At 37.4% G+C, this 27465-nt stretch overlaps 1 protein-coding gene across 1 annotated transcript; it reads left to right on the top strand.

Annotated features, from left to right (window-relative positions):
- Window positions 1-244: 244 nt before the first annotated feature.
- On the top strand, window positions 245-27465 carry LOC114462238 (DNA repair and recombination protein RAD54-like). Its single transcript, XM_028444930.1, has 17 exons — window positions 245-343; window positions 1997-2107; window positions 2204-2264; window positions 3736-3871; window positions 3969-4038; window positions 7390-7678; window positions 15147-15271; window positions 15349-15499; window positions 15573-15699; window positions 17184-17258; window positions 17348-17472; window positions 17541-17651; window positions 19263-19386; window positions 19468-19546; window positions 20274-20453; window positions 25578-25741; window positions 27183-27465. The coding sequence occupies exons 1-17, from the start codon at window positions 245-247 to the stop codon at window positions 27382-27384; spliced, it is 2229 nt and encodes a 742-aa protein (XP_028300731.1). The 3' UTR covers window positions 27385-27465.

The raw sequence follows: 27465 nt of genomic DNA on the forward strand, positions 1-27465 counted from the left end.
GAACAAAGTCATGTTGATTTTTATTGTGGCCATAATCGTGCAGCTCTATATCATATATATGACCATTTTTAAGAAAAAATATAGTAGTTTGATTTTTATTTGTTGATGACAATATCAATATATTTTGATACACTTTTCATTCACGTGTATTTTTTTAAATTACTCATAGTCTTGTTATCGTCACTCGAAAAAATGTAGTTGATGAAAACTGTGACGTATAAATCAAGACCTGATAAAGATTGTGATGTCATCACTTGTCCACACACAGAGGAGGAGCCAAGCACCGAGTCAGCGGGCCAAACGCAGCCAGGACGAGGTGGACCAGGACTGGACACTCAGAAAAGTAGGAGTGTTACTCATGATGGTGACTGAGAAACTCTTTAATAAAACATGAACAACTTTTCCATCTGTGTTCTACGGTTTGAACACATTGAGCTCAGATTGATAGGCCATGTTGTAAATGTCATCCTAACGTACTACTCGTATGAATTCTGATGTCAAAATCAGTATGTAGTGTGTTTACATGAGTACAACAGTTTCTTCAGTGTTGTTGGGGCAACGTTTTGGGGAAATCTGTAGCAAATATGGTTGATTTATTGGGAATTTCCAAAGTTTAAAATTTTAGAGGCGTATAGGGATGTAACGATTCACTCAACTCCCGATACGATTTGATTCACGATACTGGGTTCCCGATACGATTCTCTCACGATTTATTTTACAAAATGGGAATGTTGACAAATGACTGAAAAATATTCCTTTATTTTTTGGGGGAAAATACTATACTATTTTCCTTTTATTTTTCATTGTCAAAAGAATCCCTTGATAAACTATTCAAAGTGATGCAATTTAACTAAAAATAAATCTTGAATGAAATAAATGAAGGAATAATACAAATGAAGAAGAAACCTATTAATTTAAATTCTGGTTTTATAGTAAACAATTCAAACCTGCATAATAGTTCTTTTTCTTTTTAAAAGTGCAACTGAAAATGTATTTTGTGCCTTAATAATTGGACTTTTTAAAAAAAAACAACAAAAAAAAAAACAGTCATTTTACTGTATTTACGTCAGATATTTGTTTAGACCAGCAGAGGGCGCTGGTAACCCAGTGGTCGGTTGGCATGCAGTTATTCCACCAGTGAAGAAGAGAAGCTACGCTAGCAGACAGAGCTAACAGAAAAACGTGACTTTTACAGATATTCACGTAATATTACAGATATTCTTTCGGTGCTAAAGGAGTAAAGAATCATTTATGAGCATGTTTAACAGTAAATGGCTGCCAGAAAGAAAATAGTAGCAGATTCCACCCGTCACGTCCGCTTCTGGAAGGATTTATATATAGCGCCCTCTGCTGTTTAAAAAAAGTACTGGGGCGGTGTTTAGCTCAGTGGGTAGAGCGCCCGCCCCATGTACAGAGGCTATAGTTCCTCACCTGCAGCGGGTCCAGGTTCGATTCCGGCCTGGGACCCTTTCCTGCGTGTCATTCCCTGCTCTCTCTGACCCCCTTTCCTGTCAAGCAACTGTCATATAAAGGCCACTAGAGCCAAAAAAATCCTTTAAAAAAAAAAAAAAAAAAAAAAAAAAAGTACTGCGATTAAATTTTCAGAGCATCGATGTGAACCGTGGTACCTATGAATCGATTTTTAACTGCCTTACGATTAATCGTTACATCCCTAGAGGCGTACTGTAGTGCCACCTTTAGGATGATTGGCCTGTTTTTGCAGCTGGGACAATCTGGAATGAGACTGGACCTTTGTGCAAAATTTGGGGATTTTTTGTGCAAGAAGAATAAGTAGAATATCGTGATGTGATATTTTTGTCCATGTCGCCCAGCCCTAGTTGCAGTTATTGCTTTATCCAAATAATGATTATAAAGATAATGTTTTTAATGTGTGTGTATGTGGAAGATTGTACAGATGTGGTAGTTTGTACTCAGATCTGTGTTTAATGCACTACTTTCCTGTTCAATCGTGATCTAACACTGCTTGGTTTCTCAGGAGAAAAGAAGAAAAAGTGAGAATGAGCTGCAAGAAAGCCACATTTCTCAGTTCAGAAAGCCTCTGACTCCCACTAACAACCGACCGGCCTGTAGTGATGGAGATAAACACGTAAGCATTGGAAACAAGCAACGAACCACGTTTCATTGGCATTCTTTACTAAATGCAGATGTTGATCACGTAACATCTGTTCAAATCTGTCTACAGGAGGCATTTATCCGAGCTATCCGCTCCAAGCCTTTCAAAATCCCCATTCCAAACTACTCAGGTAACACTTTTCCTCTTATGTTGTTGTTTTTTCCTTCTGTCATCACCAGAGGGGTATTCCAGAAAGCGGGTTGTGTTAAAACTTTGAGTATGTTTGTGCTCAAATAAAGGAATCTCTGAATTTCCGGTTGTATAAAGCAAGGTAAGTTATACTCTGAGGGCCGGATTCACAAAGATCTGAAATAAAGGGTAGTAAATTAGTTGCCTACTTAAATGAGCGTTTTGCTCGTTTATTGTGGAGACGTCAGTGCGCAGAAGCATTGACATTTGAGGCAGATGGAGTTCTCTGTCTGCTGTTCAAACATTTATTAACGTAGAAAAATAAATACACAATAAAAATCTTTTTTTTTTTTTTTTTTTTAAACAACAACTTTAAAACCTAGTAATATTGATATTGATCTGAGTTAATACAACTACACAGTCTGTCAACCAGTCTGCATTCTTTGAAGATGATCTACTGACCATCATCCAGCGCAGGTCTGAGCAGCGCTGTGTCACACACATTCTCATATGTAACCATTGTGCCATCAGTGATCATGCGTAAATTATACATCTGATCTGTTGATTCTGGCCTGACATCAACACGACACAATACTTTGACGGTCAAAACATGGAGAGAAAGGAGATCAGTGGAGCAGTTAGCCCAAAGCGATATTGATCCATGCTCATTTTTGTATATCCATCTCTGCGCACAGCAACCCTCTTTTTCTTTCTCTCTCTCTCTCTCTCTCTCTCACACACACACACACAACTGGAGCCTTTTTTCTATCTCCACTGTGTTTTCTGTCAACTGTGTGTGTCTGCACCTCCTCCTCACTTGTACTATTCTTCCGTACTAAAACAATCACCGCAAAATGTTCAAGATTTCATGAATGGCATTTCATCCCCTGCATCAATTTACTTGCATTTCTTCCTCCCATATTTTTGCTCCCCTGGGAGATCCGCCTACAATGCATATTCATTAGAGGAAAATGCGCTAAATGGAATGAAAAACACCCCTGCCACCAATTCCGGAGACCACCACAATAATGTTCATACTTCTTATATATCACACTTAAAAAAAAAAATACAGTTGTGTTTTGTTTTACCATGGGGAGGGACGTGTCCCCAAATAAGGTCCTTTTTGAGATTTGGCCGTTAACCTATTTAGAACAGGCTGATATTCCTCTATAAACACCTGCAGGAGAACTTCTAGCTCCATCAGGGAGAAATAAGTTTTTCTCTTCCGTCTCGTTGCCATGGTAGCTCGTTGTATTTTGGCTCCATTGATGATGGCTTTTTATCGTGCTCATGCACGTAAGTAAGAGTTGATTGACCCACTTCATACCAGCTGTAATGAAACCGGATACCCAGAGTTTCCCATGGTGGGGTATGTTAACTCAGAGTTTATGGATAGACTCAGAGTTTATTGAACCTCCTATCTGAAATACCCCCTGCAGCTTTCAGTTGTTGTCTTATTGATTGACCTGCAGGTTCACTGGGAATCAGGGCACTGGGTCTGAAACGTGCTGGAGTGAGGAAATCACTTCATGACCCTTTTGCAGAAGATGCTTTAGTTCTTTATGAGCCTCCAGCTCTGAGTGCTCACGAGCAGATAAAGGCTGAAAAGTAAGTTTAAAACATCCTCACATCAACACTAAAGCTGTGCACATTGTAGATGTTTGCAGTCAGTGAAATGTAACACAACTTCTCATCCTCCGTCCAGAGAAAAACTACCAGTACATGTTGTTGTGGATCCAGTTTTAGGAAAAGTCCTCAGACCTCATCAGAGAGAGGTAAACCTGCAACTCTTTTTCTTACACTTCAGATCAAATCCAAATATCGAACATTATGACAACTTTCATCACAGCAGGGCCACAAAACTGTGTTTGTCTGATGTGAGGGTCACATTATCAACATACGTGTCTGCGTTAGAATAATGACCAATCAGAATCATGTGTTTTTGGAGCCATCATTGTTGTTGTTTTATAAGTTTTTTCTTCTGTATTTTAGGACTCCTTTGGCATATTTCTGTTCTCCCTTATTGTATTTTATTTTATTTTTTTTTGCAGTCGTTTTGTGTACTTATTTTTTTGATTGTCATTTCTTATATTGTTCTGTATTTTTTTAGCCTCCTTATGTGTTTTTAGAGTCATTTTGTGTATTTTTGTTGCCCTGTTCTGTAATTTTGTTGTGTTGTGTTTTCAGTCATTCTGTGTATTTCTTTTGTCATTTTGTGTTTTGGTATTCATTTTTTTTGGTATTTTTTATTGTCATTTTCTGTATTTAATTTCTTTTGTGTTTTTTAAGTAATTTGGTGTAGTTTTGTGGTCCTGTTTTTTTTCTGTATTTTTTTTGTGTGTTATGCCACATTTTATGTTTTTGGAGTCTGTTTTGTGTATATATGTTGTCATTTTGAATTATTTTGTCATCGTATTCTGTGTTTTTGGAGTATTTTTGTGTATTTTTTGATTTGTTTTGTGTGTTTACTTTTATGTTTGTGATGCCTGAGACTGCCTGTGTTTTTTAGACACCATTCTTATATATACTGCAGCAGTAAGTCAGATTAGCTCATAAAAAAACTACAACAAAATAATTCTCAATGTACATCTTTAAAGCAATAAATAGGATTATAATAAGAGCAAGAAAAAGTCATTGCCATGTGACGAAGAATACAGTGACGAGTGTGAGGTTTACACTCGTGAATACTTTAATGAGGGTACGTGATGGCACTACAGGGGTACTTGAGCGAGAGCGAAAAAAAATTTAACAAATGAAAGCATAAAAAACATGGGGCTTTATGTTTATTTTTAATTAAAAATGATAATCATAATCATAAATATTACCAGCAACTCACAAAACGACACCAAAAACATGCACTAAGAGAGAAAAATACTTATTATATCCAGCAACACACAAAACGACAACAAAGACACTAAATGAGAGAAAAATACACTATCACTACAAAAAAACACAAAAATAGAGAAACATACAAAATCAAATAAGAAACAACCAATCGACACCAAAAACACACACACAGAATGATTTAGATAATAACAACAACATACAAAATTAGAGAAAAATATACTGAATAATGAAAAGAACCAAATTAGAGAGAAATATAATGAATAATGAAAAGAACAGACAAACAACAACAAAAAACCAAAAAATGATGATGAAAATAATCTGGATTAGAACATGAACTGAAAATACAAGGGTCAGTCTTGGTCCCACTACAGGAGGGTAATGACGTAAATGATAAAAACTATAGAAATAGATCTATTCAGGGGCACTAAATTTACAAAATGGCATTATTTAATGTGTGTTATCACTCCATCATTCATCACTGTGCTCTAAAGTGATTTTTCCACACAATTCTAAGCAAATTCTTCTAGTCGGACAAAGGGGGTACTTGAATTCAAAAGTTAGAGGAGGGGGTTTCTTGAGCCAAAAAAGTTTGACAACCTGCTTTAAAGCATCCAATGTGGCCCACAGAAGAAAGTAAAAAAGTATAGAGAAAACGTGAATGACATAATTCAGTTGTACATATCTCAGTCTCTCCAGTGAAACTCCACAATATTTACAGGGCTCAGTTTTTTCATGCTTATATCACATGATGGCAGTCATTTTTAATCTCACATTGTTGAAAGAACTCCCAGTTTTTCTAAAATCCTGTAATTTCATAGTAAATGGTAAATGGACTAGATTTATATAGCGCCTTATAACCACACTGAAGCAGTCTCAAAGCGCTTTACATATCAGCTCATTCACCCAATCACTCTCACATTCACACACCAATGGGACAGGACTGCCATGCAGGGCGCTAGTCGACCATTGGGAGCAACTTAGGGTTCAGTGTCTTGCCCAAGGACACTTTGACACATAGTCAGGTACTGGGATCGAACCCCCAACCTCTCGATCAGAAGACGACCCTCCACCACCTGAGCCATGGTCGCCCGTATCATGCAAACAATAGCACAAAATTCCCCTAAATTAAACAAAAATCTGTCCCAAAAATAAGTACTTTTGAAGGCAAGATCCTGCTGGATTGATGTCATTCATTGCTTGAATATCGTTGATTCTTCACATATCTTACATATCAGTTAATACGTGGAAGTGCAAACTAGGGCATAATATTGTTAAATCTGCTCTTTGTCCTTCCTAAAATCTGTGGCCCACTACAGATCAAACTGCTCCATCTTTGGCGCCTGAACTAAAAACAGTTTGACAGCAGTAAAACACTTCCTTTTCCTGTACTGACACACTTTAAATATAAAAGATGAAACCAATGAGGGACTTGTTTGAGTTCTGGAAGATGCACGGGTAGCAGGTTAGGGTTAGAAGCATCAGAACCTTGGTTACAAATGTACGATTTGCCGCAGTCACTTATTGCATTATATTGTATTGTATGCAGGGTTGGGGACAATTACATTTTTTAATTACATTTTCTTCAATTGTCTATGTTCAATTACAATTACCAGTACAATTTCGTTCTCAATTACTGAAGTTCAACTACAATTAATCACAAAAAACTAAGCCTTTAATAAACAATCTCATGATATGTAACCTTCATCTTGTGTTAGCTTCCTGTTAGCATCTCTAATGATAACAGGTCAGTTTCGAATCATGTCTTAAATCAGCTGTAAAATACACAAAAAAATATTACCTTTGATTTCATTTGTTTCTCATCTGTTGGTTACCTTGTTAGACTTCCTAATCAATGAAAATATTGGTTTTAATATCTTTGGTGTGGACGTCTGTTACTTTTTTTCTGTTGGCATACCTCTAGATTTCATTATTTTGGTGGGAAAAGTAAATATGAGACATATTTTAATGATTGCCAACTATGAATGTGTAAACCATAGAACTGCAACACACTTCCCCAGTTTTGCATTTAGTTAAATTGTAATTAACAGTTTGTAGAATTTCCATGAAGTTCCCTAGACATTTCCATAAAATTACAATTACAAAGTCAATTATCTGAATTAAACTAAATTTCATTAATAATTACAACAGTAACAGATTTTTTTCCAATTACATTTACAATAATAATTACGCCATAATTGTAAATATCAACTACGCAATTGCAATTATAATTGAGCCCAACCCTGATTGTATGTGACTGTGAATATGTGTGGTTTGTTCAGGGGGTGAAGTTCCTGTGGGAGTGTGTGACCGGCAGACGGATCCCCGGGTCTTACGGCTGCATCATGGCAGATGAGATGGGCCTGGGGAAGACGCTGCAGTGCATCGCCCTAATGTGGACCCCGCTACGTCAAAGCCCGGATGCTAAGCCGGAAATAGACAAAGCCATCGTCGTCTCGCCTTCCAGTCTTGTTCGTAACTGGTATAACGAAGTAGGGAAGTGGCTTGGAGCTCGCCTCTCACCAGTGGCCATCGATGGAGGATCAAAGGATGAGATAGACCGGCAACTAGGTTGGAGAAGTTCAACTATTAAGGTTCCTGCATACTTTTATCAATCTCCAAATAATAGAAAACAGAAATTATTATTATTTATTTATTTTATTATAGGGACAGTAGATATTCATTGATGTTGATAGGTTTTAAATAGGGATGTAACGATTAATCGTAAGGCAGTTAAAAATCGATTCATAGGTATCACGGTTGATATCGATTTTCTGAAAATTGAATCGCAGTACTTTTTTTAACCAGCAGAGGGCGCTATCCACAAGTGTAGGCGGCGGGCGGAGTCTGCTAATACTTTCCTTCTGGCCGCCTTCTACTCTTAAATATGTTAATAAATGATTCATTACCCCTTTAGCACCAAAAGAATATCTGTAATATTACTTGAATATCTGTAAAAGTCACGTTTTTCTATTAGCTCTGTCTGCTAGCATAGCTTCTCTTCTTCACTGCAAGATATCTGCATGCCAACCGACCACTGTGTTACCAGCGCCCTCTGCTGGTCCAAACAAATATGACGTAAATCAGTGCAATCGTTTTTTTTTTTTTTTAAAAGTCCAATTGTTAAGGCACAAAATACATTTTCAGTTGCACTTTTAAAAGAAAAAGAACTATTATGCAGTTTTGCATTGTTTATTACAGAATCAGAATTTAAATTAATAGGCTTCATTTTCATTTGTATTATTCCTTTATTTCATTCAAGATTTATTTTTAGTTAAATTGCATTGTTTTGAATAGTTTATCAAGGAATTCTTTTGACAATGAAAAATAAAAGGAAAATAGTACAGTATTTTCTAGTTTTTTTCCCAAAAAAAAATTTGTCTACAGTCCCATTATTTAAAATAAATCGTGAGAGAATCGTATCGTGAACCCAGTATCGTGAATCGAATCGTATCGGGAGTTGAGTGAATCGTTACATCCCTAGTTTTAAATGTAGTGAGTCCCCAGGACCCACAGGTGGTGATTTGAGTGGGTCTCTGGGAAATTCAATGGGTCCCCAGTAAAAAACTTTATTTCTTTCTTTTTCTTATATTCTTCTATTTCTTAAATTGTAGTGTTAAACTCTTTTAATGGTGGTATGATATGTCTATAATTAGCATGTATATTTATGTATGTTCTGAAATTAAACAAATACATTTCAAATGAAAACAAAATGGTGTCTGTTGTACCAAATAAATTATCAATAAAAGTGCTTATTTTAATACAAACAAAACATTCTCATCATCATGACAGAGTCAAAAAATAAAATGTCACCAAAATCTTCTTGTCTGAACATCAACTATATCAAATGAACTGAGTCAATCACTACGAAACTTTTAGCACAAAATGTAACTTAACTAACAGTGCCAAGTCTGTAAAAATGAAATGATGCAGATATGTTTGTGGTGTATTGTAAGCAGCTAGTTAACTGGCTAGTTGTTGTTGTAGCGGCTAAACTAACATGTACTCAAGGCGATCATGTTTGTGCGGATTTAATACTGTTTTTTTCCTCCGTATTTCCTCGGGAGTTCCATGTCGTCGCTGTAGCGTTCAATGAAGAGTTGACTTGAGATCTGTATGCATGTAGAAATGTACTCCTCGTTTTCTCCTTAAATTGTTTCAGATTATCTGACTGTTGTCTCTTCGTCAAGGCTGTTCCAGAGGTTCATGGCTCTATACACAGTACTATGTTTGCCAACGTTTGATATGATCCTGTTTGGTCTAAACACATTATGTCTGAATTCATAGGGATTTTGATTGTATGTGAAACGTTTTTGTATTCGATGTGGTAGTTTATTTGATGCAGCCCTAAATGCGTGTATTTGTGTGTTGTAGTGTATTATTTCTTGCAGTTTTAGGTATTTTGACTTCTCAAATAAATCGTTTGTGTGTGTGTTGTGTGGTACTTTATGTAAAATTCTTATAGCTTTTTTTTGTTGTTTAAATAGTGGTTCAAGATACGTTTTGTAGTTATTACCCCATATTTCGGAGCAATAATTTAAGTGCGACGCTATGAGTGAAGAATATATTGTTTTAAGTGATTTGGTATGTAGGATTTGCTGAAGTTTCCATAGGATGTAACTGCTTTTGGCAACTTTGTTTTTGACTATTTGTGTATGTTTTTTCCAGGTCAGCTTGTCGTCCATCCACACTCCAAGTACCCTATATTCTTTTACTTCTTCTATTATTTCCCTGTTTAGTTTCATTCTTATATCTACCGTTTTTTTTCTCTTTCCGAAATTAATGAATTTTGTTTTACTGACGTTTAGGGCTAATTTGTTTACATCTAACCAAGTTTGAATTTTTAATAGTTCCTCATTTGTTGACTCTATTAGAGTTTTAATGTCTTTGCCTGTGCATAGAATGGTTGTGTCATCTGCAAACAACGTTAGTTTGAGGCAATTTGAGACTTTGAAAATGTCATTTATGTATAGAATGAACAGTTTTGGCCCTAACATTTAACCCTGTGGAACACCACATTGTATAGTTTGGCATTTTGATATGTGTTCTTCAAAGTCAACATATTGTCTCCTATTTGTCATATAGCTTTTAATCCATTTTAAGGCGTTGTACTTTATTCCGTAATTTTGAAGTTTTTGTTCAAGAATATCATGATTAATTGTGTCAAAGGCTTTTTTTAGGTCCAGAAAAATTCCGAATACAAATAGTTTTTTTTCTAATGCTTCTCTTATATTCTCTGTGATGTCAATTATAGCCATTGCTGTTGAACGTCCTTTTCTAAATCCATATTGTCCTTCATGTAGTATATTATTATCTTCTATAAATTTGTCGAGTCTGTTCATAAACAGTTTTTCCAGAATTTTTGATAATTGTGGTAATATTGATATAGGTCGATAATTAGTGAAATTCCATTTTTCTCCACCCTTGTAGATCGGTCTGATTTTTGCAATTTTCATCTTTTCTGGGAAAACCCCATTCTTGAATGATAGATTACTTATATGTGTTAATGGCGGGGTTATTTCAGCTGTTATGGTTTTTATTAGACTCATAGTTAGATTATTAACGTCTCTGGATTTTTTTGAGGTACAGGTAGTGATTATTCTCTCCACCTCTGCTTCTGCTACTTCTTCGAGTACAAGGTACTTATCAATGTCTTTCTTCTCATTGTCAAAATGGTTCCATTTAAGTGTTGGGTGTTTATTTATCCCTTTCTCTATGTCTTTTCCAGTATTTATGAAAAAACTGTTGAGTTCTTGTGCTATTATGTTTTTATTGTGTTCTTTTACATTGTTTATTATAAAATGGTCTGCATTTTTTTCTTTGCATTTGCGCATGGTTATGTTGTTTATTATTTCCCACAATTTTTTGTTTTTGTTTTTATTCTCTTTTAATTGTTTTTCATAATATTCTCTGTTTTTTTCTCTTAGTAAATTATTAACTTTGTTTCTGTATTTTTTGTAACGTACTTCTGCTTTTAATGTTTTTTCTGTTATATATTTTTTATATAATATGTTTTTCTTTTTGCATACGTTGGCTATTTTCTTATTAATCCATGGTACATTGTTTATTTTACTTTTGGGCAGCATTTATCGTATATTGTCGTTATTGTGTCTGTAAATGTGTCATACGCTGTATCTACATCTCCTTCCTTGAAGACAGTTTCCCGCGTCTCTCTTTTTATCTGTTTAAAGTTTTCTAGTTGTTTTTCTCCTTCCAGTCTCCTGTATGTCTGTGTGTTATGATTTTCACGGTTCTTCTTCTCTTTTGTGTTTAGTATCATAAATATAGGTAAATGATCAGAGATGTCATTTATTAATATACCACTCGTTATATCTGTGTTTTGTATGTTTGTGAAGATGTTATCTATCAGTGTTGAGCTGTGTTTATTAATTCTGGTTGGTTGCGTTATGAGAGGTTTTAATCCATTTGTGTACATGTAATTAGTAAAGTCTTCAATGTGTGTATTTTTTAAAGGGTTTAAAATGTTTATATTGAAGTCTCCACATATCAGTAATCTCTTATTTTTAATTTCTTCTATCATTTTAGTTAGTTTCTCATTAAATATGTCTATTTTACAGTCAGGTGCACGATACAAACAACAGATTATTATCTTACGTCCCTCTGGACATGTAATTTTCACTGTTATACATTCCATTACTTCTTCCACAGTTAAACTCAAAGACTCTATAATCTCCATCTCTATATTTTCTTTTATGAATAGTGCTACCCCTCCTCCTGGCTTATGTAATCTGTTCTTATAGACAAATTTATATCCTTTTATCATAAAATCCATGCCTTTTTTTTCTGTCATCCAAGTTTCTGATAGTGCTATTATATCAAATCTATACAAAGTAGAGATGTAATCCTTAATGTCTTCAAAATTTGCATACATACTGCGACAATTACAGTGAACAAGTGACAGACCTTTTTCCTTCTTATTTTCCACTTTGAAGTCATTCTCTGTGTAGTAATGGCTGTTCGTGTATTGTTTCCAATGTGAAAAGTTGTTTGGGTCCACTTCGTCTACTTGATTAATCTCCCGTTGTTGATGTTGATGTTGTGGATGATTTTTAGCGATTCTGTCCATATCCATGATTTTTATCAGTGTTCTTGACTTTTAGGTACCTCATTCGTATTTTTCCAGGTCTTCCATCCTTTGGAGTAGAACGGGTTTTCCATTTTCTCCTCCTGGGGGTGTAATGTAAATCCTGCAGCCTCTGGTCCAAGTTCTCACAATTTTCCCTCCTTTCTTCAGTTGGCGTGCTTTCCATGCGATACTTGCATTCTGCTTCGTCAGGTTCTCGTTCATAAACACCATCGTTCCCACAAGTTTATTTCCTTGTTTCATTATTTTAGCTTTATATTTCACGTTGGTGAATGTAATTTTCACATCTCTGGTGTCTTTGCGTTTTGGCAGCAGCTGGCAGTAGTTGATGTTGTCTGGGTTCACTTCAATACCTTTCGAGTCCAGGTAATCAATCACCTGTTCTTCAATCGATTTTTCATCTTCGATGGTCGGATCCTCTGTTTGTCTTGTTGCACTGGCGTAGCTCCTTGGCCTTATCTTTAGGTCCGTGATGATGACATCCTTTTCTCTTTCTTTTCTTTCCAAATCTTCAACCCTCGCATCCAGCGTTTTTATCTTTTCAGCATTCTTTACATTTTCTTCTTTCAGTACCTTGACATCATTCTCCAGTATTTTCAATGATTTCTCCAGGGCATTCGTCATGTTCTCCATCTTCGTAGATAGTTCCTGTCTTAAGGACGTGAAATCATGTCTCATGTCCTTAATCATTTCTTTAAGCTCTTCTTTGAGGAGCTTAAAGTTCTCTTCCATTTTTGTTGGCATGTTCTGGGCCCAGTTTTCTCTCTCTTCAGATGCAGCTGGTCGCTGCTCGCTGTGATTTTAAACATAAGTTGATGTTTACAGTGTATCGTACCTAGCAACATCACTGCTTACTACTAAGAACTTTGTATCTTTGACTTAGGGCCCTATAAAATTCATTTTACTTTTTTTTTTTTTTACAAATGAGGTTTTATTTTTTCTCAAATTCTGTTTTCCACCTTATTTTATTAAATTCTGTTTTTTTTTTTTTTTCAAATATTTATCATTTTTTAAAGAAAATGTTAGTTTTTAACAAAATAAATACTAATACATAAAAAAACTCATAATCAAACAAAAATGTATGTCAAAAATAAAGTAGATATAAATTGTAGTAACATGGATTATTCTGACTCCTTTTTAATTATTTATGTCATATAAAGATGTATGAGAACAGCATTAATGTCACCATATTTCCTCTCGGGGATCAATGGTTTACTGAATCTGATCAGATTTATTGATTAGGTTTTTATCAACTTAGATTAAATTAACTCAGATGTTGGTCTCCCATCTTTTAAAAGCTGTCGTTTTTCCTCAAAAAAAAGTTTCTTTATTGTCTCTAGCGCTGTCATCCTGACTGTAATGTTATCCCGCCCACTAGCTAGAGAACATAGCAGCAGCGGTCACGTGGTATCTATTCACTAATGTACTGTGAACTTACGTATAGCATTTAGCATAGTGCGGTTACGTCCAAAGGCAGATCTCTACGCTGCATTTGGACGTAAATGGTTGTCATCTTGGGGACCTGACTGCGCATGCGCAAACACATAAAACCACACAATGGGAGCAGAGGCAGAGGAGCAACGTGCCTTTGGGAGGGGGCGTGGCCTCCCTCTGCCTTCCAGCGGAGTGAGACTGCAGCTGTTCCAGGAAATAGCACTGTTTAGTAATTTGGGCTATGAAAATCACAAAATGCTGACACTTTTACACTTAGGTACTGTAGGCTATTGGAAATGGAAAATTAAATAATTTATAATTATATTATAATTAAAACAAATAATAAAAATATCAATTCACCCTTGGGTTGGCACTGCCTACCTTACCTACCCTGACGGCACGTCACTGTCTGTAGCTCTGATGAGATGTTGTTCGAATGTAACATTCTAATAACGTTGCTCCAACGGACTTTTATTTTGTAAACCGGAAGTTCCCATTGAAACGTTTGTACTTGAGGTAGCTTGCTGACTGTGAATGTTTACCTATGAAGCACGGACAAAAAGCTGGAATAAAAAGACCAAAATTACAGAACGGACCGAGTTATTCTTAGTTAGCCAGGCATAACAGTTCCAACACTGAGCAGGGGAAGATGCTTAAAGCTGATCACGTTTTCACGGAGCACCGCTGCGATACACAAAGCTTTCATGGGGGAGGGCGGTGCACTCAATAAGCGGTCCCGGGAAACATTTTGAAATGAATTCCACGTTAACTGGCTAGTTGGCTAAACTAGCATGTACTCAATGAGACCATGTTTGCGCTAAGTTAATGCGTAAAGGGGTCCGCTGACGGCTAGGTTTCTTTTGCTAGTTACTGTGATTTTAAACATAAGTTGTTGTTCACAATGTGTCGTTTTTCATGGGAAAAAATTAGGTGCGTCCCTGGGACACATGGATAGTGGATTTAATGCGTCCTTTTAGAGTTTTACAAAGTAGTATAAAGTATATTATATACATTTCTGTAAATATGCCAGAAGTAGCCTAAGGGCTATTTTTCATCTGTAGTCCCTGGAGTAGTGTTAAAGTTCGGTGCCATGCTCAGGGGTACCTCAGCAGTACTCGAGAAGTGCCCTGTCACCTCTCCAGCTACCAGAACAACTTCTGTATTTTGGTCCGCACCAGGACTTGAACCGGCGACCCTCCGGTTCCCAACTCATGTCCTTACAGACTGATATAATTGTACAAATATAATACAGATATATACAAAAATCAAAGCTGTCGGGTTACAGTGCTGAATTGCAAAGTTCGATCGCCACAGGCAGGAATGAGTTCCTGTAACGTTAGATTTTACTTGTATTACCGGTACCAGTGAGACATTTTAGGTGTACTAGTTTTACTCCGTGTCATTCAGTCAGTGAAGGCTTTAAAGAGCTTATGATGTGCTCACACTCTGGTGTTTATTAGAAAGTACGGACAGAATTTGACATTTATTCATGTTTTCCAGAGAATTTCATTGCTCAGCATGGTTTGCGAGTACCAACCCCAATCCTCGTCATCTCATACGAGACTTTCCACCTGCACGCTGAGGTGCTGCACTGCGGCAAAGTGGGACTCGTCATCTGTGATGAGGTACGTGTGGTTTGAACTCATTCAGCCATCGGAGCAATCAGGGAATGATGAACTGCTGTAATGGCCGTGTGTCGCAGGGCCACCGTCTGAAAAACTCTGACAACCAGACGTACCAGGCTCTGAACGCCATGAGCGCTCAGAGGAGAGTGCTGATATCAGGGACTCCGATCCAGAACGACCTGCTGGAGTACTTCAGCTTAGTCCACTTTGTGAATGCTGGCATACTTGGTGAGGAGTAATCGCTCTCTTTGTCCACCTCGTGCACACATACAGTACCTGTGATTTCTTCTCCCTCTACCAGGCACAGCCCACGAGTTTAAAAAGCGCTTTGAACATCCCATCCTGAAGGGTCGGGATGCTGATGCCAGTGATGGAGACAGACAGCGAGGAGAGGAGAAACTCAAGGAGCTGATCAGCGTTGTCAACAGGTTTGCCACCAGCTCACAAGTAGGACTTTCCTTACTGCTTTAGGAATGACTTGGGAAAATGTGAACGATGCAAGATTTTCCATAATTTCTGTTTCGATTGTAATTGAGAAATGATGTGGAAAAATGACATTTTCAGATATTTTCAGTTTATAAATTGTTAACTTAAACACTCACTGCTTTCTACCCGTTAACTCTTCAAAGTCAATGCCACCATGCAGTGGTTCCATATTTGGGGGGCATCATAACAGGGGGGTGGGGGCTACTAGAATGGCCTTAGCATGATCATTAATAATAAAGAGCTTTATTATTGTTCTAAAATATGTGATTACAAATAGGGCTGGGCGATATGGGTGAAATGTCATATCTCAATATTTTTCTCAAAATGGCGACGTATAAATATACAATATAAATCTTGATATTTTTAACTCAAAGAAATTTTACCAGAAAGACAATTCTAGTTCAAATTTGCTGATGAAAAATGCCACACAGGCACATTTATTAACAAACCGCTGCACAATATACTGCCATATTTGGCTTTTTCTCCTCTAAGGGGCAGCATGTGTGAGTGAGTTCTGGAGTATGGCCTGTATAGGAAAAGATCTGGGTTAGGACGCACTCATAAATCCATCTAACTGTGCTTTTCATGCTGTTCTGAGAAGTAGTGAAGGCACTGACCCCTAAAACAAGTCTTAATCCAAAATGAGCTATAAACTAAAAATATATTGATATAAGTGATATTGTACATTTCTATATCGCCAAAATGGAAAACTTGATATATCTTGAATATCGATATATTGCCCATGTTTTTTTTATATTATTATTATTATTTGAAAAAGAAGTTTAAAAACTCAACACTTTTAAACCAATTGCAGAGCTACTGATATGTGCGCATATGCAGTGTTCAAACAAGAGTGTGGAGAAAATGTAAGAAGCCATATGATTGGCTGAAAGCAAACACACCTGATTGGCTGATGAATCTGTCAATCAGTTTTATCAGCCAATGGTGACGTTTGTTGACCCGCTACGTGAAGGCAGTCTCATAATTGACCACACACATTTCTCTCACAAATGCACAGAGGTTTCACAGCACAGAAGCAGTTTGTAAACGCATATTCAGAAATTTTCATTACCTTTGGATTTATATTACAAGTGTGCCTCAAAATGTGAAGTAGAGCTTGTGCATTTCAGAATTTATATTACAATTTTGCATAAAATATATATTTGTGGAACAGATCGTGTGCATTTGTGAATCTGAAATACAACTGCAAGAGTTCATTCATTATGGTACTGTTCTGATTCCATAACAAACTCTTCACCATTTTCTTGAACCGAGCTGAGAATCTATTCTTTCTCTAATGTTTGTCGAAGCAGAGGATTTTCTACACTTGCGTACGAGGACGGCTGATTTTCTGCCTTGTCTTAATTATTTCAGCTGTTTCACTTTGTATGTTTTTTGTCTGGATTTCTTTGACCTGCATCCACAGGTGTTTGATCAGGAGAACATCTGATATCCTCTCCAAGTATCTTCCTGTGAAGATCGAGCAGGTTGTGTGCTGCAGGTAAGGAGCCTTTGAGTGTAAAAAGAAGCTGCAGGAACACACGTGTATGTCTGTGTTATGTAAGACTCTGAGTACATGATGCCCTGCAGGCTGACTCCTCTACAGGCACAGCTCTACAAATGCTTCCTGAAGCAGGCCATGCAGTCCTTACAGGAGGACAGAATCAGTGTTTACTCTCTGTCCTCCATCACTTCACTGAAGAAACTCTGCAATCGTGAGTTCTGCATCACCAGCTGTTCAAATCATGGTCGTATCTCCACACCTGACTGTGCTCTCCACCAGACCCTGCTCTCATCTATGACAAATGTGTGGAAGGGAACGAAGGCTTCGAGGGAGCACTGGACCTGTTTCCTTCAGGCTACTGCCCTAAAGCTGTGGAACCGCAGCTTTCAGGTGAGAACCTGTAAACATCAACATCAGCTTCCTTGAATTAAACAAATATAATAGAACGTCCTCATCGGAAGCACATTCAACAAGTAATGCAGCTTATTATCTAATAGCTAGCTCTAATAGCTCGGGGCTAAATCTCCAGTTTTATGACAACAATCTACCAAGTCCTATTGCATATGATAAAGATTCTTAGAGTGTTTAATTCAATTCAACTTTATTTGTATAGCACAAATTACAGCAGTCATCTCAATACGTTTATCAAAATATAAAATTCATAATAAGAAAGAAAAAACTCAACAAGATCCACATGAACAAGCATTTAGCAACAGTGAGAAGAAACAACTCCCTTTTAACAGGAAGAAATCTCCAGCATTTATAACTCTCTGAGGGCCAATGTTTGTGAAGAGACGCTCAAGTTATAGTTTTTTTTGTCTTTGTTACGTCATAACTTTAAAGCCAAAAGTGAATTGTTGAAATGATGAAGTTGATGATGAATGTAGTTATAGAGTTACTCATGCTTGTTATAGGCCCTCAATAATAAATACTCACACACACTGTAGAGACAAAAAATAACACTTGATTCAAAACTCTGATTTGAAGACGCTCTTTTCAAATTTGAATGAGGCATTATGTGGGATCCGCAGTAATATTGGGACTATTATGGACACGCCCTCCCAACTCATTCATTTTATTTTTTTCTATTGTTTTAATTAGTTGATTGTTTTTGTTTAGATTGTGAAGCACACTGTTTATATGTGGCATTGAGTGCCACATATAAACAGTTGAAGTGTTGAAGTATTCGACTGCTTCATGTCCACAACACTATTAACTTTTCCTTGGAAATCTTCCCTAGGAAAGATGTGTCCATGTATCCGTACGTAGAGATCGATATCTATCAATCTTTTTCCCTGACTGTGATGCCTTTCAGTGATGAGTCAGCACTACTAGCCAGGGTTGGGTTCAATTACATTTTTCAATTACAATAACGTCTTTAATTATCTATGCTCAATTCCAACAAAATTATGATTATCGTGACCAGCATTTTTTACACTTAAAATTATAATGATTATTTTTCCACTAAAAGTCAATTACAATTACGTTTACAATTACTAAAGTTCAAATTCAATTAATCACAATTACTGAGCCTTTAATAAATAACCCCATGAAACACAACATTCTTCTTGTGATAGCTTTCTGTTAGCATCTCCCTTGATAACGGGTCAGTTTTGACACATGTCTTAAATCATCTGTAAAATACACTAAAAATATTATGTATCATCTAATTTGTTTTTCATCTTATGGTTACCTTGTCAGGCTTCCTAATCAATGAAGATATTGGTGTTAATGTCTTTGGCGTGGGCGTCTGAGCCTTATTCCTGTCCGTATACCCCTCATTTATTTAAAAAGAAGATAAAATGATCCTCAACAGAACTGAAATGGGAAAACTTTAAATGAAACATATTTTAATCATTTTTAACTACATAAGTGTAAGCCACAGAACTCGAACATGGTTCCCCAGCTTTGTGTTTAATAAAATTGTAGTTTTTATAAAATTTCTGTTTAGTGGTTTGTAAGCTGCACACACATTTTTAATCATAACTTGTTCTGTTTTAGGAAAAATGCTGGTTCTGGACTACTTACTGGCCATGACGAGGACCACTACGAGTGACAAGGTGGTTCTTGTCTCCAACTACACGCAAACACTGGACCTGTTTGAGAAGCTGTGCAGATCTAGAAGGTGCTTTGGAAACGCTGCCCATGTCCGACCTTGGTCATTAGTTTTCTCTGACGTGTGAACCTTTGTGTCGGTCTGTTCCAGATACCAGTATGTTCGCCTGGACGGAACCATGTCCATCAAGAAAAGGGCCAAGATTGTTGAAAGGTTCAATGTTCAGTCTGTGAGTGTGACTTTGTGGAACAAGAATGAAAGATATGAGAAATGAGGGCTGTGTTCAAAATGTCCCACTAACATTCTACAATCACAACGAGTATATGCGGTCTACTGTATATTAATAGTATGATTAGGATGATGGACCGTTCCCATTGAAGTATAATTCCAAGTTTTCCAAAATGCTTTTGGAACCTATAACGACAAAAATCTGAAACACACTGAGGCTAAATATCTCTGTTGATTCTCTACCTTTGAAAGTTCTGAAAACATTTTAAGTGAGAAAGTGACCAGGTAGAATATCAACATCTGCTCATTTGATCCATAAAACTTGCGGAAAACACATTTAATTCCCACATTTCAGAGATTTTGGGAGAACCTCCATGCTATTGACAAAACTTCCAGTTAACTTCAAAACAAGAGCCCTATTTACAAAAGGGGTTTTGAAATGGGGATGTTAATTTTTTAGCTTGAAGCCGGTTCCATGACCATTTTACGTTCTGCTTGCAATGCATCATGCGGCGGTTCTGTGTGATTAGTGTGCCCACCGTGCAATACTTAGGAAATGTCTCGATATAGCATACATCTGGGTATTTCTCACGTACTCAATCTTTTCATACTATCTAGTGTGAGCGCACTACATACTCATTTTGACGTCTGACTTAATGTGAGTAGTACGCTAGTATGGGATTTTGAACACACCCAAGGAACTGCACCTGAATGCATTTGTTTTTCAGAACCCAGAGTTCATCTTCATGCTGAGCAGTAAGGCTGGGGGGTGTGGCCTCAACCTGATTGGTGCAAATCGTCTGGTCATGTTTGATCCTGACTGGAACCCGGCCAACGACGAGCAGGCGATGGCTCGGGTATGGAGAGACGGTCAGAAGAAAACCTGCTACATCTACAGGCTCCTCTCTGTGAGTGCACACAGTTAACAGAATGAAAATACTACCACATTAAATCAGCAACAAAAAACTTAAACACAACACTCCCTCCTGAAAGAATAACTAAACCCCAAAACCACTTTTTCTACTGAATACAAATGTATTTGGGTATGAAGTAATGCTGTTGATTGATCTTGGTCCAACTCTCAACATTTTAGTCAAAGTATTTCAATTTGGCATATTTTATTATAAAATGTGAGTGACTGCCTTTTATGTGTTGAAACCCAGCTATTACAATTGATTTTTGCTATTGGCTGAGAACAAGATCATGTGACATTTTGGGACCATCTTGTGTCACAAACAAGCATTGTTAGCCCCCCGGTCCTTTGATAAATCAACTGTGGTCTCGACAATCTGTGGTGAGTAGGTTGGATTGAGAGAAGAGTGAATAGAGAGGTATATTGAGTATTGAGTAGCTAGTTAGCATAGCATAGATTGTTACCGTAATTGGAGATTTAATAGTGTGGACTGGGCATGTCTTAACTGATCCAGGATTCCCGCCCATAATCAAGGCATTTTTTAAATTCCAATTCCAATTTTTTAATAAAGCATGTTTAAACACAAACAAGGTTTGACCAAAACGCTGTACAATAAAACATATAACATATACAAGAAATACAACATTGAACAATTAAAAATGACATAGACTCACACGGTGTTAAAAGCCACAGCAAACAACTGTTTTTTTAGAAGAGATTTAAAAATGGGAACAGAAGGAGCCTCTCTTATATTTATCTCGTTTCATAGCCTTAGAGCTGCCGCAGAGAAGGCCCAATCCCCTCTGGACTTCCTTTTCGTCCTCGGCACGGCCAAGAGCTGCTGGCCAGCTGAGCGTAGAGCCCGAGATGGAGTGTATGGCTGAAGAAGTTCAGACTTGTCGGATGGATGGAGGCCATTTAGACATTTGTATGTCAATAAAATAATTTTAAAATCAATTATTTGGCATACAGGGAGCCAGTGAAAGGAGGAGAGAAGAGGTGTTTTATGCTCCTGCCTTCTTTCACCAGTCAATAACAGGGCAACAGTGTTTTGTACCAGCTGGAGGTGAGCCTAACATAGAGAGAGTTACAATAGTCCAGTTCTGTTGTGATAAAAGCATGGATAACGGTCTCCAGTTCTTTCTTACCTAAAACAGGTTTAAACTTAGCAATGCACCACAGCTGAAAGAAGCTCTTTTTTAAAACGTAAAGTTGACATCTTATTAAAAGTAAATCCAGAGTCCACGATGACTGGTCACAGACTTTTTTGAATATTTGTTCATAGAGTCCAGACTAAACAAGACTTTGGATTTGCTTGAACCAAACAGAATAGGCTCTGTTTTGGATTCATTCAAACTAAAAACATTAAAAGATATCCATGCCTTAACCTCATTTAAACAGTTCAAAAGGAGCAGGAATCATTGGGTATCAGGGGCAACTAAATCTGACAATCATCAGCATAACAATGAAACGAGATGCCATATTTTCTCATTATAGACCCCAGAGGTAGATGGTACAGAGCAAAAAGAAGGGGACCAAGAATAGACCCTTGAGGAACACCACAAGATGGATGCACAGAGTCAGATGTAAAACAGTCAATTTTTACAATAAAAGTTCTGTCGCAAATATGAGTAAAACCAGTTAAGATCTGCCCCATTGAGCCCAATTCAATGCTCTAATCGAGAGTGTGCGATATGATGATATTAGATCGTTAAGGATTTCAACATGACGATGATCTCCCAAATCACGGAGATTGTAGAATCGTCTGTAGTTCACATTTTAACCCTTGTGGTGCCGTGTCTGCGCCATATGTCTGTGGTCCATACACAGTCATATGATGCAGACACGGCTCCCCCCCCCAGTGTACGGACACAGAGTTAGCTTAGAGTGCTGTTTCCTCCGTGTTAACGCCTGTCTGTCAGAGGCTCAGTGCAGATGTCTGTCTGTCTGTTTAACTCCATCAGTTCTGAGTGTTGAAACACTGAAATATGTTTGAGAAAACACTGCATGTGTTTCTCTTCTATAACTAACTCTCTGTCGCTGCGCTGTAGCAGAGATCTGCTGCTGTAGCTAACGGGGCTGTTTCCATATTCTTAAAGAGACAGTGTCCTGAATGTGATTTACTTTAAAAACTACTTTCATCAACTCAGAGCTGCCCTGAAAAAAGCAACACTACATAATTTAATCACATTTCAGCCTTAATGAAGGAAAAAGTCAAAAGTGACACAAAATGTTGTTATTGTGTTGCTAGTCATTAGTAAAAGGGTCTTTGTGGCTCCACTGACTTTGACCCAATATTGTTTTTCTTGTAAAACTATTGAAAAAAATTATAATAAATGGAGTTTATATCACCTTGTGCCATTTTGATATAGAGATATGAGTATTGGTCCATATCACCCAGGCCTAATGTAACCAAAGCAGTAACGTTTTATTTTGTAAAGGATATGATTGTTTGAACTGTGTGAAATGAGGGATTCAAACACTGCTTAAAGTAGGATTTTATTGATATGAGTGTTACCTCAATAACAAATAGAAATCACTAGACTGATATGATGCATGTTATGTAGCAAGTGTTGCTAATGCTAATGCTACACCACTTTAGTTAAACAAAGTAAAAAGACTGTGTGACTAAAATAACTTGTCAGCTTTTTTGTTCGATGTTAATTGTACTAGAAACCAGTTTGATGAATTGCTTACATACAATTTAAAAAAAAAAAAAAAAAAGAAAGATAATTACCTTGTTCTAAATGATCTTTTATTCCTTTTTTCCATTTAGGGCAATGTTTTAAGAAGGTGATTTGTTTTTTTTTTATTGGTAAAGAACTTTAAAATAGTCTAAATGATTTGAATGAAAAAAATCGTGATTAAAATCGTGATCGTGATTTCACAAAGTAAAAATCCTGATATGATATTTTTCCCATATCGCCCACCCCTAGTACACTGTATCAAAAGCAGCAGTGAGATCTAAAAACAAAAGGATCACTGTGTTCCCTGAATCCGTTTCCAAGAAGATATCATTAAAAACCTTCAACAGTGCAGTTTCTGGACTGTGAATTTGTTTAAAACCTCATTGAAAATCCTCATAAATGTTATTTGCGGAGAGGAAATCATTTATCTGGTTAAAAACAATTTTCTCTAAAACTTTAGACAAGAATGGGAGCTTAGAGATGGGTCTAAAGTTAGAGTAGACTGAGGGATGAAGGGCAGGTTTCTTAATAAGTGGGTTTACTACAGCATGTTTAAAAGCAACAGGGACAACACCAGAAGTCAAGCTGCTATTTATGATCGCAAGAACTGATGGTCCGAGCGTGAGAAAAATGTCTTTAAAAAGGCGTGGCAGAATATCATCAGTAGGGGAGCCTGAAGGATTCATATGATCCACAATTTCCTTTAATTTCTGTAAGGATGTCGGCTCAAACTGAATAAAGGTAGCTGAGCAGGGGACAAAGATAGAAGGGTCATGAGCAACCTTATTAATAAAAAACTGCAAAAATGTGTTACAGAGCTCAGTGGAGGCATCGAAGCTGATTGGCTGAGGCCCATCAATGAGAGGATCCGGGTAACATCGTTAAACCAAGGCTGAGGTTTAGGTTTTAAACGCTTCATTTTTAGCAGCACCGCAAAGTCCAGAGTTTTTAGACATTCAGCTTGTGTGAGCAGATGCTCTGTATCTAAGCTCACAGATTACCCAGAGTCACCAAAGAGTTCTCAGTGAAGTCAGAAGTAAAGTATTGTGGTGGAGGAGTTAACCACATTGGAGAGCAAGGCTGGAGCTCGCGCTTTAAATTTGTGTGCAAAGGAAAAGTAAAAAACAACAGGTTTATGATCAGATAAAATTGCATCACCCACATTCAAATTTAAAATGGACATCATTACACAAGACCAAATACAGAATATGACCTAACTGGTGTGTGTGACCCACTACGCATTGCACCAAGATTGGATGAGATCCACAAAGTCATGTGTGTTGTCAGGACAACACACATGGATGTTGAAATGCCGAACAATTAAAAAACAATCAATCATACTTTGGCATTAGTTCGGCCAACCAGTCTGAAAAGTCATTTATAAAATCCTTGTTGTATTTGGTCTGTAAATCACAGCACACAGTACCAGCTGGGATCAGCCCAGCACAAATACTGTAGAAACAGTTCAAAGCTGGACGGAGGAGATGGCGCTGAGAGCTGTTTACAAACAAAGCTCTTCTTAAAAATAATCACTAGACCTCCTCCTTTACCAGACTTTCTCGGACTATTAAAAAATAAACAGTCAGTAGGCAACTGATCCGAGAGAGCAGTGGACTCGCCAACGCGTAGCCAGGCCTCAGTTACGAAGAGAAAATCCAATCCACTGGAACCTGTTTGCCAGGGATCTTGCAATGACCAGCGCCATCCTGATAGGAACCGAGAGGCCATCCTGAGTAGAGGCAAGGCACGGAGCCCAAGTCAGATGCCACAGATTCTCCACGTTTCTTCCGTGCGTCCTGAGATTTGAAAGACAGCACCGGACTGGGGGTCGACTCCAGAGCCCACCACGGGAACCAAGTAGGAGATCGCAGGATCACAAAGTTGCCAGGGTATGCAGTGGATCAATCCAAGATGTGATGAGAGCACAAGGGAAGCCTTGAGTTTAACAGCCGACCGCCTCGTTTGCCTCTGTGTCTCCTGCGGTGTCTCCGGGCAGGTGAGGATGTGGTACGGAGCATTTAAGGTGGCACATCTACAAGAGTTGAAAGGATTGCAGTTTTTTGCTCTTTTTGCCTCAAATTAACGGCAGAAAAATGAAGATCCAAAAGTGTCTGACGGTGATGCACCAGGAGGGAGTCGATGTCATTAATAAGAAGCGTCAAAAACAATAAAATCACAAAAATAGTGGACAGAGGTAGACGACAGGCCACATACACCAGCGCCATCTTACTGATCATCATTTCCCTCCTCGTGGCAGGTCAGGAGAAAGCAGAGGTTTAGTTACTTTTTGAGAGTTATGGGAAATTTCCTTTATTGTGATAAACTAACAAATATTTAAAATCAATTCTGTGCACTTGGCTGTGAGCAGAACCAGTTTCCAGTCCTATAATTTGTGTGTATGTGTGTGTGTGTGTGTGTGTGTGTGCTGACAGACTGGGACCATTGAGGAGAAGATCCTGCAGAGACAGGCCCATAAGAAAGCGCTGAGCAGCTGTGTAGTGGATGAGGAACAGGACGTGGAGCGCCACTTCTCTCTGGGCGAGCTCCGAGAACTCTTCACTCTCAACGAAGACACTGCCAGCGACACACACGACAAGTAAACGCTTCCTCTGACAACTCATTAGTGAGGATGCAGCAGGCACTTGTTATCCTATAGCCTATAGCTCGGCTAATGCTAGGTTGGGAATGCTAGATTAATGCTAATGCTAGGTTAATGATAATGCTTGGTTAATGCTAATATTAGGTTAGTGCTAATGTCAGGTTAATGCAAATGCTAAGTTCGTGTTAATGTTAGATTAATGCTATTGTTAGGTTAATGTTAATGCTAGGTTAGTGCTAATGCTAGGCTAATGCAAGGTTAGTGTTATTGTTAGGTTAATGATAATGCTAGACTAATGCTAGCTAATGTTAAGCTAATGCAGTGTGACGTGGACCAGCACCTGCATCCTCACTTGTATTTTATTCAGGAAATGCAAATATTGTAGTTTACAATGTTATTATTGTTTGCATCATATGTAGTTAAACGATTCTACTAATTACTGTGTAATGATAATGATAGATATTTTTCTCAAATTTAGAAATGATAAGAAAGTCACTTCTTGCACCAGGAATTAATAACAATTATTCATTATCTTATTATTAATAATAATAATACATTTTATTTAAAATCTCCTTTCATAACAATCAGGCACACTTTACAAAAAAAGATAAAAACAATAACATGAATCAATGAGGTAAGTAAAATTAAAAAGCGAAAGCACAAAATGAAATTTAGATTATTTGTTAATTTGAAGTTTCATGTATAAGGCTGACCTTACGCTATCATTAATGTCATTCTTATGACATTAGCATGAATGAGATGTCATGAAGACTGTCATTAAGTGTCATTTACTGAATTCTGACACATTTGGTATATGTTGGTATTTCTTGGGTTAGGGCAGGGGTCTGTAACCTGTGGCTCTAGAGCTTCATGTGTCTTTTTGACTCTTTTGGAATGTCTCCCTGTAGCTTTAAAAATTATATTTAAAAAATGAATTGTTACGTTTTACAGAGGGTTTTAAGGATTAATGACATTAACTTCAAATACAATTCTGATAAAACAATTTGTTAACTTACTTAAACATAAATCACATTGTGCAATAACTCTGCCACCTTCCTACTTCACCTCCTACAACATCTACTGACCATCAACTTTCCCTACACCTGTGGCTAACCTTAAGGTTTAAATCCCTGGTAATATAACTAACAAAAATAGTATTCTGGAAGACTTTGTGGGGAAAGGTTTATTTAATTCCCAACATGGCAGCTTAACATGCATGCTTGACATGTTGCAAGAAATTAGCAATTAGTATGTGACATCACATGATCATGAGTTATCAAATTCAAGTAATTTTTTGTCACCTTCAAATCCATTAACTTGTAATATTGTTCAATACTATTTTAACTGTATAGAATTTAATATATTGTTAATGTTAAACAAAGTGTAGGGTCTCATCTTTTGATCATGCTGGTCTTTTTCTCTCCTGTGTCGCTGTAAGGTTTCGCTGTCGTCGGTGTGTGAATGGCAGACAGGTCCAGCCTCCTGCTGATGGTTCAGACTGTACCAGTAACTATTCCCAGTGGAACCACTGCTTTGACAGGAGAGGCCTGAGGGACCAGGTGCTGAAGGCCTCCTGGGATGCAGCGGTCTCTTTTGTCTTCCACCAGCGTTCCCACGAAGACCAGAAAGGCCTAGTATAACACGGTCACACTCTACATGCATGTACTATTTATTTGTTGTATCGACTGTTTTATTTTTAATAAAATACATGTGAACCATAA

This window comes from Gouania willdenowi, chromosome 4, assembly GCF_900634775.1.
Source record: "Gouania willdenowi chromosome 4, fGouWil2.1, whole genome shotgun sequence".
NCBI classification, from domain to species: Eukaryota; Metazoa; Chordata; class Actinopteri; order Blenniiformes; family Gobiesocidae; genus Gouania; species Gouania willdenowi.